The sequence below is a fragment of the Hevea brasiliensis genome, chromosome 14 (genome assembly GCF_030052815.1).
Source record: "Hevea brasiliensis isolate MT/VB/25A 57/8 chromosome 14, ASM3005281v1, whole genome shotgun sequence".
Lineage (NCBI taxonomy): Eukaryota > Viridiplantae > Streptophyta > Magnoliopsida > Malpighiales > Euphorbiaceae > Hevea > Hevea brasiliensis.
Window position 1 is genome coordinate 88556853 of NC_079506.1, and position 13542 is coordinate 88570394.

The 13542-nt window shown below is 35.0% G+C and overlaps 3 protein-coding genes across 4 annotated transcripts; 1 reads left to right on the top strand and 2 right to left on the bottom strand.

The window, feature by feature from the left end:
* Nucleotides 1-122: 122 nt before the first annotated feature.
* Nucleotides 123-1628, bottom strand: LOC110633327 (pleckstrin homology domain-containing protein 1). 2 transcript variants are annotated; one of them, XM_021781889.2, is made up of 2 exons: nucleotides 1070-1628; nucleotides 123-489 (listed from the first exon to the last, which is right to left on the bottom strand). In XM_021781889.2, exon 1 carries the CDS (start codon nucleotides 1517-1519, stop codon nucleotides 1076-1078), a length of 444 nt encoding a protein of 147 aa, XP_021637581.1. In that variant the 5' UTR covers nucleotides 1520-1628; the 3' UTR covers nucleotides 123-489; nucleotides 1070-1075. The 2 variants fall into 2 exon arrangements, with proteins under 2 accessions (XP_021637581.1, XP_021637580.1); XM_021781888.2 differs by having other exon boundaries at nucleotides 123-496.
* A 1026-nt stretch (nucleotides 1629-2654) lies between these two features.
* Nucleotides 2655-6855, bottom strand: LOC110633306 (probable LRR receptor-like serine/threonine-protein kinase At3g47570). Its single transcript, XM_021781851.2, has 4 exons — nucleotides 6835-6855; nucleotides 3587-6269; nucleotides 3114-3482; nucleotides 2655-2904 (listed from the first exon to the last, which is right to left on the bottom strand). Exons 1-3 carry the CDS (start codon nucleotides 6853-6855, stop codon nucleotides 3124-3126), a joined length of 3063 nt encoding a protein of 1020 aa, XP_021637543.2. The 3' UTR covers nucleotides 2655-2904; nucleotides 3114-3123.
* Nucleotides 6856-9735: 2880 nt separating this feature from the next.
* On the top strand, nucleotides 9736-10287 carry LOC131173093 (disease resistance protein At4g27190-like). The gene has a single exon (XM_058134747.1). It carries the CDS (start codon nucleotides 9736-9738, stop codon nucleotides 10285-10287), a length of 552 nt encoding a protein of 183 aa, XP_057990730.1.
* The last annotated feature ends 3255 nt before the right edge of the window (nucleotides 10288-13542 follow it).

Consider the following 13542-nt stretch of genomic DNA (forward strand, 5'->3'; position numbering starts at 1 on the left):
TTTTCAAGTTAAGAAGAATTGAATTTTTTTATTCAAAAAATATAAGAATTTACCAAAAAGAAATCAATAGAATTGAATTCTTGTAAAATTATAAATTCCAAACAAGAGGAAAATGAACAAACTAGCTCGGCCATTATAAAGAACTTTATTGGATACGGTGCTCCTTTAGGTGAAAAACTTTGCAAGTTTCATTGAATTCCATTGAGTAGCATACATTCCTTATAGCAGCATATTATTTGACAAATTCATTCTAAATGTTGATGCAGAAAATGTCATAGGTGCAGGGGTGTCTATTCAAGGAGATGCATAAAGTTTTGGGATGCTTTATGGCATGTATCAGGAGGATCTGAACCTCCGCATCTTAACTAGAATGGCACTTGCCTGAAATGGTCAAGGATATCATGGATCCACAACTAGAGCCTGAAGAAAACACAGCACACAGAAAGCAACAGTGCTTGGTCTCTGTACTTTGATGCTCCACGGAGACACCTAGAGACTAGGTGGAAATAAGATATCTGATTAGGGAATTACATTTGGCATGGACAGCAAAAGAAATGAGAAAACATTAGAAAAATGTAAGATTGATTTATGAGGGGAATAATTTGCAGGTTTGCTTGAATTTTTTTTTATTATTTTATTCGAATCCCACTGAATCTCAAATTCTAAACTTGGCACCTGAAAACAACTCCAGTACCAAGAAATTATATGAATGATAAGGCATATTTACTAGGGATATCATCAAAATTTGTAGGTTTGCTTGAATCAAGTGCCATCGAGCTAAAGCTGATTGGTTGCTTGAATTCTTTTTTATGCATCTGTAAACAATCATCTGAAGCCATCCCAAATACCAAAAGCTGACCCACAAAAGAAACAAGAATAACTGGATTGGAAACTCAAAATAAAAAATAAAAAAAACCCTAAGCAATTACAAAAGATCATCCTTATAAACACTCAAAAATCCACTGATATTATCTCTTAAAAACCAAGAATTTACAACAGAGACACAGAAATTACAAAAATTTCAGATAATTAATATAACGTGATTTGATCAATATTTCAGAAAGCACACCTATCATCATCGCTTGTTATCATAATCAACTATCTCTGAATCCGTCACGGATCTCGAGTGCTGCACTATAGACCGTCCGATCGAGTTGATCCAGTCCTCTTTCTCCTTCTCCGAATCGGCGATGAAATACATAGTATCCGTCCTCGTCGAAAGCTCAAAAGCGTATTGTTTGTTGAGAACGTCTTCAGCTCCTTTCACTGTAAGGCACGTGGCCACTGGGATGACGCCGCGTGGCTTCGACTCGCGAGTGACTATGGAGTCCTTGAACCAGAATAGCTTGCCTTGTTTGAGAACGAACCAACGGCGTCTCCAGGTTTTGATGTACTCGCCCTGCTTCATTAGCCAGCCAGTTCGCTCAGGGCTCAACCAGAACTCCACTCCGTTGTAATTGGTTTGGTTCGTTTGGATTTGGGTAAGGGCCGTGGTGGCGGCCCGCCACAGAGAAGCCATGGAGTGGTGGAGGTGGTGTTTAGGCAAGAGAAGATAGCGTGTGTGGAATTGGTGACGAAATCGAAGGAGGAGAGGGAAGAATCCGCTTTCTACTGCTCTTGTTCCTCTGTTGGCCAGGCAGAATGTAGCAATTTTATTGCTTTACCTTTTTTATTATAATAATATTTAATAAAATAACTAAACATAATAAAATTAATAAAATTATTATTATTATTATTATTCATAATTAAATTAATTTATAAAATGTTAAAAATAATCATATATTTGTCAAATATGTTATTATTATTATTTTTATTTCATAATTATAGCGTAGCAATTCAAAAATAAATATTATTTATTGGATAAATAAATTAATTTTTGAATTTCAGTCTAATTAGACTTACTTTAAAATAAAAATTGATTATTCTCAATTTCAAATATTACTAACTTATGCATTGAAAGGATTGGCAATATAATTTTTTCTATCTTACTGGTCAAAACCTGTAGAAGAAATTCATGAACATCACATAATAAGTAAAAAATAATAAAAAATAATTTTAAAAAGCTAAATGACAAAAAAAAATTAAATATTTATAATTTTTCAATTTTAATTTTATTAATTTTATTTTAAATTTTTCTTATTATTTTCAATTTTAGCCGCAAATTTAATTAAAACAATTGAATTCATTGAGTAATAAAGATAATTTAAATTTTCTTTTTTACTATTGTTAATTTTAGCCAATTAAATTATTTAGTTAAACTAATTATTAAAATTGAAATAAATGTAAAAATTTAATGACTAAATTAATAAAATTAAAAGATTTGCTTAAACTTAATAGGTTACAAAGTTTTAAATTTTTTCGGTAATTTGGCCTTTTTGAAAAGCAAAAATAGATATCAAAAGAAAAATTATGCCAAACTAAAACTATGCTTTAATATAAATGAATTTCATAAATATTAAAAACAATTTAAATTATTAAATATATTATTAATTTACGTATTATATAATTGCTTGCTGCAATAATTACTATTGCCATCAAAATATGAGTAATTTGATCATTTAATATATTTTAAGAAAATAAAGAGCTAAACATATGATTTTTTTTTTTTGAATGTCACACACAGACACATATTTAAATATGGTATCAATCTCAAATTCAAATTATAGTGAGCTACTTGTGCATGATTGCAAGACTAATAAGTCTCTTTATTCAAGAAACTGGCATAAACAAGTAGGTATCCACCATCAAGAAAATGTAATGGGACCAATGCTAGAAGATCTTAAGGCCCTAGCTGCATGGAGAAGAGGAGGAACACTTCACTTGGACATCAAATGTACAGTGCAGAGTTAGAATCTGCATGGTACCTTGTTCTTGTTTACTCGCTATCTCATGCAACCTTATTATCTAGCATCAAGAATATCAGAAAAAATTAAGTAAATATAATAAATAAATAAATAAATGTAATCAGGTGATAACAACAATAAAAAGTGCTTGATATGAATGTATAGTTAGTAATATGAGATGAAAGAAGAATTGGGTCAAAGTTATAAGTGAAGAGACATGTGATGTGAAGATATCCAAGTGATTTGGCATTATTGACTATGTATTATTACCTGTATGCTTCTAGTTGTGGAGCTTAGCAGTAGTTTCTTGAAGAACATCCCTAATCTTGTGTAGCTCATTGACAACCTTACTCATGTCCATTCGATCTCTCGGTGACTCCATAGAACATGCCACTCCTATTTCAACCATGGAAAGTAGACATTGTATCTTGGTCGTGATGTTAGCATCATCTCTGAGAAGCATTGGGTCGATAACCTCCATGATATTGTCAGGAAGGGATTGTCTTGCAAACTTGTTAAGATTAAAACCATTCTCAAACATATTGTTGGTTGGTCTCTTCCCTGTCATCATCTCCAGTACTAAAATCCCATAACTGTAGATATCTCCTTCTATTGACACTTCTCTTCCTAGACCATATTCTGTTGAGCAAAAAGAGGGATAGAAAAGCAATGTAAGTAAAATGAATACACTGATCAGTTTCTGTTTGGAAAGTCCGAAAGTTAATGAAGACAATGGAGGTTACCTGGCGCAGCATATCCAATTGTTCCCTTTATCCCAATTGAGCTGCTTTGGTTTGGCTTTGTGAGTTCTGGAAGAATTCTTGCTAGCCCGAAATCTCCAACATGAGCAGTCATGTCATTATCAAGGAGAACATTGCTCGGTTTGATATCACAATGAATGATTGGCTGATGGCAATGGTGATGAAGATAATCAAGTGCATATGCCACATCAATGGCAATGTTGATTCTCCTAAGAAGGCTTAGATTATTCTGAACATATGCTTCTTGAACTGGATGTAGCCATTTCTCTAAACTCCCATTAGGCATGTATTCATAAACTAGAGCCTTGAAATCATTACCTTGGAAATCGATGCTTGAACAAGAAGTTATGATCCTCACAAGATTTCGATGGCGAATGTTTCGCAACACTTCACATTCAGCTGTGAAACTTCTGGATGCACCTCGACGTTGAAGGTTAAGTACTTTGATGGCAGTGAGCATTCCATCTTCATCAAGGCTTCCTCTATACACAGCGCCGAAACTACCTACACCGATCAAATTAGACACAGAAAAGCCATCTGTTGCTCTAAGGAGCTTTTCATAAGAGACCTGAGCAAATGGTTCTTTCAATGAAGTACCAGAAATTTGTTCTCTCCTTTTCTTGAACCAAGAGAACAGGAAAGATGACGTTATGATTACTCCAAGAAGAACACAAGAAATCAAGATTGCAAACAGGTGCAAAGAAGACAAATTTCGTTTCTTTGCTTCTTTGTTGGGGCAAATAGGCAACTTCAGTTCAGGTATGCCTCCACAAAGTCTATAATTGTCAGCAACTGAAACTGCACTCCTGTTTGTGAAAATTCCTTTCTTTGGAACCTCTCCCTCAAAATTGTTAGAAGATAAATTTAGATATAAGAATGGAACTGTCTCCAGATAACCTGGAATTAGACCTGATAGATTGTTACAAGAAAGATCAAGGTACTGAACACCCTTCAAGGAACTAAAAGACGAAGGAAGGGATCCCTGAAAGAAATTATGCTCCATGTATAATTTCTCAAGGCTGGTGCAGCTTCCAAGGCTAGCTGGAAGTTCACCTGAAAACTCGTTCCAGGAGACATCCAATTCGCCTAAACCTTTTAAGTTTCCAACAACAGAAGGTAAGGAACCAGTAAATTGGTTATGAGCTAGATTTAGTGAAATTGATAGGGAGGAGAGATTAAAAACTTCTTGTGTTATGCTGCCACTAAGATTATTTTGAAAAAGATATAACTTCAACAAGTTTTTGCAATATTGGAGACTAGAAGGGATTGTTCCTTGCAATTGGTTATCATGCAAGTAAAGCTCACTCAGCCATGAAAGGTTTCCTAGGGAGGATGGAATATTTCCTGAGAGTCTGTTGGAATAAATTGACAATCCCTGTAACTTTTTAAGTTTACCAATGGAATTTGGTATTGTACCCGTGAATTGGTTCCCACCCAGTTCTAGCTCAGTTAAGTTAACTAGATTTCCTATATCTGCAGGGATGATTCCAGATATTAGGTTTTCTCCAACACCAAAATAAGTAATCTGGGTTGAAAAATTGCCAACTGCAAGTGGCAATGACCCCCCTAATCTGTTGTTATTTAGGGCCAAATTCTCCAACATGCTGAAGTTGGCTAGAGCACCAAGAAAATCTATTTCATCAGCTCCTCCAAATCCTAGATTGTTACTTTCCAATCCCAAAAATAAGAGACGATTCAGGCTTCCAAGAGAATGAGGTATTTTGCCAGCAAAATTATTGAATGACATATAAAGAAACTGAAGTTCAGAAGCATTAGGTAATGACACCGGAATCGATCCAGAAAACAGATTTTTAGCAACAGAAAGCTCTTCGAGTTGAGGAAAAGAGAGGCCTAAATTCGAAGGAAGGCTGCCATGAAGTTGATTTTCGGACACGGCAAGAATAGTGAGCGATGATAAATTATATAGAGATTGAGGAACAATACCAGATAGTCTATTTTCTGTAAATGCAAGATAAGTTAAGCTCTTCAATCGACCTATAGCATCTGGAATATTACCCTCCAGAAAATTGACGCCTGCAGATAACATTTCCAGGGAGGAAAGGTTGCCAATAGACTCTGGTATCTCTCCTTGTAGATTATTCTCATAAAGTTGTATAAATCTGAGCTTTGACAAGGAACCAAGTTCTGTAGGAATTTTCCCTCTTAGCTTGTTATTGCCAACGGATATATAAGCAAGGTTGGTGCAACGAGACAAGTTGGCAGGAATTTGGCCTTCCAACGAATTATTAGCGAGCACCAAAGCTCTTAACCTGAACAAGCGACCGAGTTCAGGTAAAATTTCACCTTGAAGGGTGTTGTTATAGAGTCTTATTGCCCGGAGGAAGCTAAGATTTCCCAAGTATGGAGATAACGAGCCTACCAAGTCTTTGGATATTAGATTGATGCTGGTGACCCTTCTGTGTCGGCGGCCACATGTAACACCTACCCAGTTGCAGAAATGAAGAGAACTATTCCATGAGCTTAAACTTCCATGAGGGTCATGAGTAATCTTTGATTTGAAGGACAGCAATGCTTCATAATCTGTGGCATTTCCGTTGCCAATGTCTTTAGTGGTGATGGTGGTTGCAGCTGCAAGGAGGAAAGGGGAACTAATGTTTAGCTGCAATCCTCCTTGAAACAGAGTAATGAGGGAAAGAATCATGATCTGGAAAAGAAATGAAGGCAATAGATTCATCATTGGAATTGGGAGTAGTGTAGTTCTTTGCGTTAGCAGTTCAAGTTTGATGAACTATTGTCAATGTGTCAAATATATATACTAAATTCTTACGACAATCCACTACTATAGGACAATCCACTACAATGAATTCAAGATACAAATATATGGATAAATCTTATCAAACAAGAAAAATTCAATATATAAACCCTATGACCTGTATATTTATGAAAAATTATAGGAGATTTAAAAAAAAGAAATTCCTAAAAAAATTAAAAAATAAAATCTCATATTCACATACACTAATTTTTAAAATGAAAGTTTTTCAATTTTTTAAAATTTAATTAAAATTTAAAAATTAATTTTAAATTATTTTTATGATTTTTCTTAACAATAAAAATTATATTTTCTAACCGACTTTTAAATGGAAATAATAATATTTTCATAATTAAAATTAAATTATATTTTTTATAATTAAAATCAAATAATTATTTAGAAAAATAAATTTTTTTTGAGAGTGCGACTATTGCCAGCCACGTGGGTTCTTATTCACAACCAGGGACATGAGACGCGCCATGGCTGCGAAATCCATGCTCGCAGTCGTGGGAACACAACACAGAAGGAGAGCCTTACAAGGTTGTTTCATTAACAGCCATGGGCCTTTTGTTTGACTTCAATGGCTGTGGAGCAATTAAACGAAGTACAGGACAGGCATGGTTTGTGCTGATTTTGTCAAGTCCACGGAGAAAGAGAAATCACCTAGCCAAGGGTCAATTTCAATCTGATTTCATGTCAACGTCAGCAATTCTTTAGATCGAATCACAAATTTCTTTCAATTTCGGTTTCAATTTTAATTTTAATTTTAAATAGATTCTGATCCAATTCAATTTAAATCAATTTAATATTTTTTCAATATTTTCATAGTATTTTATTTAAATCAGACTGAATCAAAACTATTAGAGAGGAAAAATGATTTTGATTTAATTCATGCCTAAACGGTTAACTTCCTTCTTAATTACTTAAGTGTATTCAAGTGTCTTGTAAATATGAAAAGGATAGAGAGATGTATTGAATAAGTTTGGTGGAAAAATGCATAGATCTTCTCAAGTTCTTGGCTAGTGCAAGGCTAGCCGAAAGTTCGCCTGAAAACTCATTCCAAGAGACATTCAATTCGCCAGAACCTATCAAGTTGAAGGTTAAGGAACCAGTAAATTGGTTATGAGCTAGATTTAGTGAAATTGACAGAAAGAAGAGATTAAAAACTTCTTGTGTTATGCTACTAGTAAGATTATTTTAATCTCTTCTATTTTAAAATTAGCCTTTTTAATCCACATGTATATTGTCATGTCAACATGTCATATCAGTGTTACATCATATATGAGTGTCACATCAGCATGCCATGTTAGCGCCATTTAACACCATTAATAATTTTTCTTTGCGGTGAAAATGAAATCAAAACTCCTGTCCTTAATTGACACAAAACAAAGTATATGCCCTCAATGCTAAAAAAACCAAAATACATGACACTAAAGTGTATTTTATCCAAAATAAAATGCAAGATTTTTAAAAACTATTGTTTTATAATCAGAGGCAGATCTACTACCATAAAATGCAAGATTTTTTTTTCCTTAGTTAACCAACTACACAAGGTAAGAAAGGAAATGGGAAGAAGCAAAGAATCTTCTGCCATTGCTATCATAAAAGGAAGATAACTTAAAACACATATTGATCCAAAGCAATCGAACAAGAAAAGAATAACTCTTTCTTCCATATATACGATGAATGTTCTATTTTGATTTCAATTCCATCTTTCTATCTGCATTTGCAAGTTCCATTCACCCTACATTGATCTCAAGCTATCCAAAGAAAGAGAAGTACGTTCATCAAGTCCCACCTTCCAATTTTAGTTATTTTCATAATTTAATTTATTCCAAATTCTGTATCTTTGCCTTTTTTTAATGTCTGAAATTCAATGCTATCTGTTGACATATGCATTTGTGAGCTATAATATCAAACTCCATTCTTGCTTTAGAGTATGCATATGGCCTTATAGCAATAGCTCAATTTTGTAACATTTATGATTTTCATAGTTGTACCATCATTATCTATGATTAAGCTTGCATGGAGAAAAAATAGTCAAAATAAAGTAAGTCAATACCTTTTGTTCGAAAATTCTTATCTAAACTCGATTCATTATAAATTCAAGACATAATATGTATGGTAGGACTCGCATGTAAAATAAGTAAAACTCATATATTTGTGTCTTAAATATATGAAAAAACCATCTCTAAGTAAGTTTTGTTTTCCCTTTTTTGCTCAATTAATTATTTATATAAATGGGATATTTGAATTTGATATTTTGTTGGTTTTTTTTTATGGTTTTTAACTTTAAATACAAATCCCAATTCTCCATTCTAACTGCATATCTATCCAAATCAACATAAACCCTTAAATAATTCTTCATAGGACTATACATTCATATGCAACTTGATATGCAGAACAGTGTTGTGCATTGTTCTGCATCACACAGACGTTAACCATACTTTATTCCTTATGTCGATCTGTCCTAGTCCACAGGCATTATCAACCTAGACATGGAAGTTCTACTTTCCATAGTTGGAAAAATAGGAGAGTGCCTTGTTGACCGATTGGGCATCAATTTGGCTACTTCATTCACTACCACAACAACATTGAGACTTTCAAGGAGCAAGTTCAAGTACTAGAGGCAGTGCGAAAAGATGTAGAGGAATCCACTACTGCAGCAAAGAGAAATGGTGAGGTTACAAAAAATGAGGTTTAGAACTGGACATCAAGGGCTGATGGGGCCTTGTCGGAGGCTACAAAATTTCTACAGGGTGTTGAGGAAATGAAGTTTCTTGATTTGATTTCTCGTTATCAGCTGGGAAGGAAAGCTGCAAAGAAAACAACAGCAACTAAGGAGCTTAAAAAAGATGGTGAGTTTGATCAAGTTGCCAACCCTGCACCTCCTCCAGGGGTGCTTTCCATGCCATCTCAAGATTTTGTGATTTTTGAAAGCACAAAAAATTATATGGGGGAGATCATGGAGGCGTTGAAGGATGACAGAACAAATTTTATTGTGATACATGGAATGGGAGGGGTCGATAAAACCTCTCTGGTGAAAGAAATTGCCAAAAGGGTTGAACAAGATAAGCATTTTGATGCTGTTGTGATGGCCGTAGTGTCACAAACTGTTGATGTAATAAGGATTCAGGATCAGATAGCAGAAATGTTGGGTTTAGATTTCAAGCAGACAAGAACCAAAGAAGGAAGAGCAAGGTTGTTGCATACTAGACTGTAGGAAAGGAATAAAATCCTCCTTATCTTGGATGATATTTGGGCCAAACTTAAACTTGCAGACATAGGCATTCCATTTGGCGACGATCATATGGGCTGTAAAATTATGATCACAACACGACGTAGACAAGTATGCAATGCCATGGCCTCAAGAATTGAGTTTACAAAGATCATCCAGCTTGATGTTATATCAGAACAAGAATCCTGGAGCTTGCTTAAGAGGAATGCCGGTGATGTGATTGAGTCTCCCTTAATGAATTCAATGGCAAAGGAGATTCGCAAAGAATGTGGAGGCTTGCCCTTAGCAATTGTAACAGTTGGGAGGGCACTGAGAGGCAAAGACTTGGAAGAATGGAAAGAGGCAGCTCTAGAACTTAAGAAAGCTGAGCCAGTGAATATTGAAGGCGTGAATGATGATGTGTACAAGTGCCTTAAATTAAGCTATGATTACTTGAGGAATAAGGAAGACAAGTTTATGTTCCAGTTTTGCTGTTTATTTCCTGAGGATTATGACATTCCTATGGAGGATTTGGTAAGATATGGGATTGGTCTGGGAACATTTGAAGATGTGAGAATACAGGAAGCAAGAAATAGAGCTCGTTCTATCGTCAACAATCTCAAAGAATCATGTTTGCTTTTGATGATAGTTATGACATTTTTGCTGTCACATTATGCAGAAATTGTATCATTTTAATCAATGTACTTTGCCTAATTTTTTGGTTTTGAAAGAATGGCTAAGTATGGCCAAGTATGGCTCTTTATTTTTTAGGTAGAAAAGCTGATGTAAACAGTAATTAAACATGTGATGGCTGATGCACCTTTTGTAATGCTATATATGCATATGCATTAAAGGAATGAAACAAGTTTTTTCTCCACTTCTTTGTCTAAAACAACCTGCAAATGGTATCAGAGCCTTCCATGATCTTTGAGGGACTGTGAGTTCTGAGAGAAAATAAGCAAGGAAACCTCACCAAAAAAAAAAAAAAAAATCTGCTGTGTTAAATGGCTTCAAGCAATGCTGGAACTCTTTCACCTCCAATCTTTAATGGTGAAAATTATCAAATATGGGCTGTGAGAATGAAGGCTTTGTTAAAGGGGTTGGATTTATGGGAGGCAGTAGAAATGGGAGCTGATCCTCCACCTTTAAGAGCAAACCCAACAGTTACTCAACTCAAGCATTATGCTGAAGAATCAGCTAAGAAGTTTAAAGCTCTCTCCTACATACACTCAGCTGTGTCTGAGTCAATATTCACACGCATTATGGCATGTGAAACTGGAAAAGAAGCCTGGGATAGACTTAGAGAAGAGTTTCAAGGGAGTGAGAATACAAGACTGATGCAGGTTTTGAATTTGAGAAGGGCATTCGAAGCCTTGAAGATGAAGGAGACAGAAAATGTCAAAGAATATTCTGATAAAGTTATAAAAGTTGTCAACCAAATCAAACTTCTTGGAGAGGATTTGCCAAATAAAAGGGTGGTAGAAAAAATTCTTGTTAGTCTTTCTGAAAGGTTTGAAGCAAAAATCTCCTATCTTGAATATTCAAAGGATCTTTCTCAAATATCACTTGCAGAGTTAGTTAATGCCTTGCAATCTACTGAACAGAGAAGATCTTTGAGACTAGAAGATCAAACTGAGAATGCATTTGTCATGAAGAACAAAGGTAGAGATCAGTTCAACTCAGGAGGCAAAAAGACAACTGATAGAAGAAACAAAAGGGAGGATGACAACAGCAAAGCAAGGGGAAGAAAAAATAAATACCCTCCATGTTCAAATTATAAAAAAACTAATCATCTAGAAAAGTTTTGCTGGTATAAACCTGGCATTCAGTGCAGATCTTGTAAAAAATTTGGACATGTTGAGAGAGTTTGCAAATTAAAAGCAACTTAAGAGGAACAACAAGCACAAGTTACAGAGAACCAAGAGCAGGAAGAGGGAAAATTGTTCGTTGCAACATGTTATGGAGCTACTACCAGCAGTGATTCTTGGCTTATTGACAGTGGATGCACACATCATATGACCTCAAAAGTTGATTTATTCAAGAAGCTTGACAGATCATTTAGTTCCAGAGTTAAAATTGGAAGTGGAGAATTTCTAGAAGTCAGAGGGAGAGGTAAAATTGCAGTGGGAACTTTAACAGGTATCAAAACTCATCTCTGAGGTTTTGTACGTACCTGGTTTAGATCAAAATCTATTAAGTGTGGGTCAAATACTTGAAAAGCATTATTCATTGTTGTTTAAAGATATGACTTGCACTATAATGGATTCTGCTGGAACTGAATTAATGTCAGTAAAAATGAAAGATAGAAGTTTTTCCTTGAAGTGGAATAAGTTAGATGCTCATGCATTTTCTGGTGTTGTTAATGAATCCTCACTTTGGCATAGGAGATTTGGTCAAATTTCCAGTCACTCAAACACATGCATAATAAATGTTTAGTTCATGATTTACCTTTTATGCAAGATCAAGTTGGAGTTTGTGGTGTATGTCAGTTTGGTAAGCAAACAAGAATGCCTTTTCCTATAAATCAATCATGGAGAGCTATTGAAAAGTTACAGCTTATTCACAGTGATGTTTGTGGTCCCATGAGTTCTCCTTCACTCAATGGGAGGCAGTACTTTGTGCTTTTCATTGATGATTTTTCAAGGTTTTGCTGGGTGTATTTTCTGCAATAGAAATTAGAAGTTTTGAATATCTTTCAGAAATTCAAGGCTATGGTTGAAAATCAAAGCAATTTCAAGATTAAAGCTCTTAGAACAGATAATGGGACTGAATACTGCAATAGAGGGTTTACAAAGTTGTGTGAAGATGCAGGAATTCAACATCAATTTACAGTCAGTTACACTCCACAGCAAAATGGAGTGAGTGAGAGAAAAAATAGAACTATTATGGAGATGTCTAGCTGCCTTTTGTTTGAGAAGAAGCTGCTAAAGAAATTTTGGGCAGAAGCAGTAAAAACATCAGTTTACCTTCTGAACAGACTTCCAACAAAAACATTGAGAGATAAGACTCCTTTTGAAGCTTGGTTTGGGGTAAAACCATCTGTTGAGCATTTAAAAGTCTTTAGAAGCATATGCTATGCTCACATTCCAGCAGTAAAAAGGGATAAGTTGGATTACAAGTCTCAAGTTGGAATCTTTTTGGGTTATAGCAGTAATGAAAAAGGTTACAGAGTGTTCAATCCTCAAACACAAAAGGTGATGATTAGTAGAGATTTAAAAATTGATGAGGAAGCATATTGGGATTGGGAGAAATTACAAGTAGAGCCTTTGAATAACAATTCAATTCAAAAGGACATTCCTCAAGAACAAGAAATAACAGAAGCACAACAAGAAGCTAAGTCTGATAGTGACACAGATTCAGAATTTGCAGTGAGGGGCACTAGATCCTTAGAGGATATTTATAAGAGATGTAATGTGGGATTCCTTGAGCCAACAAATCTTGAAGCAACAATGAAATTATCAAGTTGGATGAATGCAATGCAGGAGGAGCTAAGGATGACTCACAAGAATGAAACTTGGAAATTGGTTGATAGGCCACTGAATAAAAAAGTAATTGGAGTGAAGTGGGTTTATAGGACGAAACTAAACCCCGATGGTTCTATAAACAAACACAAGGCCAGGTTAGTTGTGAAAGGATATTCACAGCAATTTGGTATTGACTACATAGATACCTTTGCACCAGTTGCAAGGTATGATACAATAAGGCTTCTCATTGCCTTAGCAGCTCAGAAAAATTGGAGAATTTATCAGCTAGATGTTAAATCAGCATTTTTGAATGGTTATTTGCAAGAGGAGATATTTGTGGAACAGCCTCCTGGTTTCGCAGTAAAGGGAAAAGAAGATAAAGTTTTCTTACTCAAGAAAGCTTTATATGGATTAAAACAGGCCCCTAGAGCTTGGTATAGCAGAATAGACAATCATCTGTTGCAATTGGGGTTTAAAAGAAGCTCAA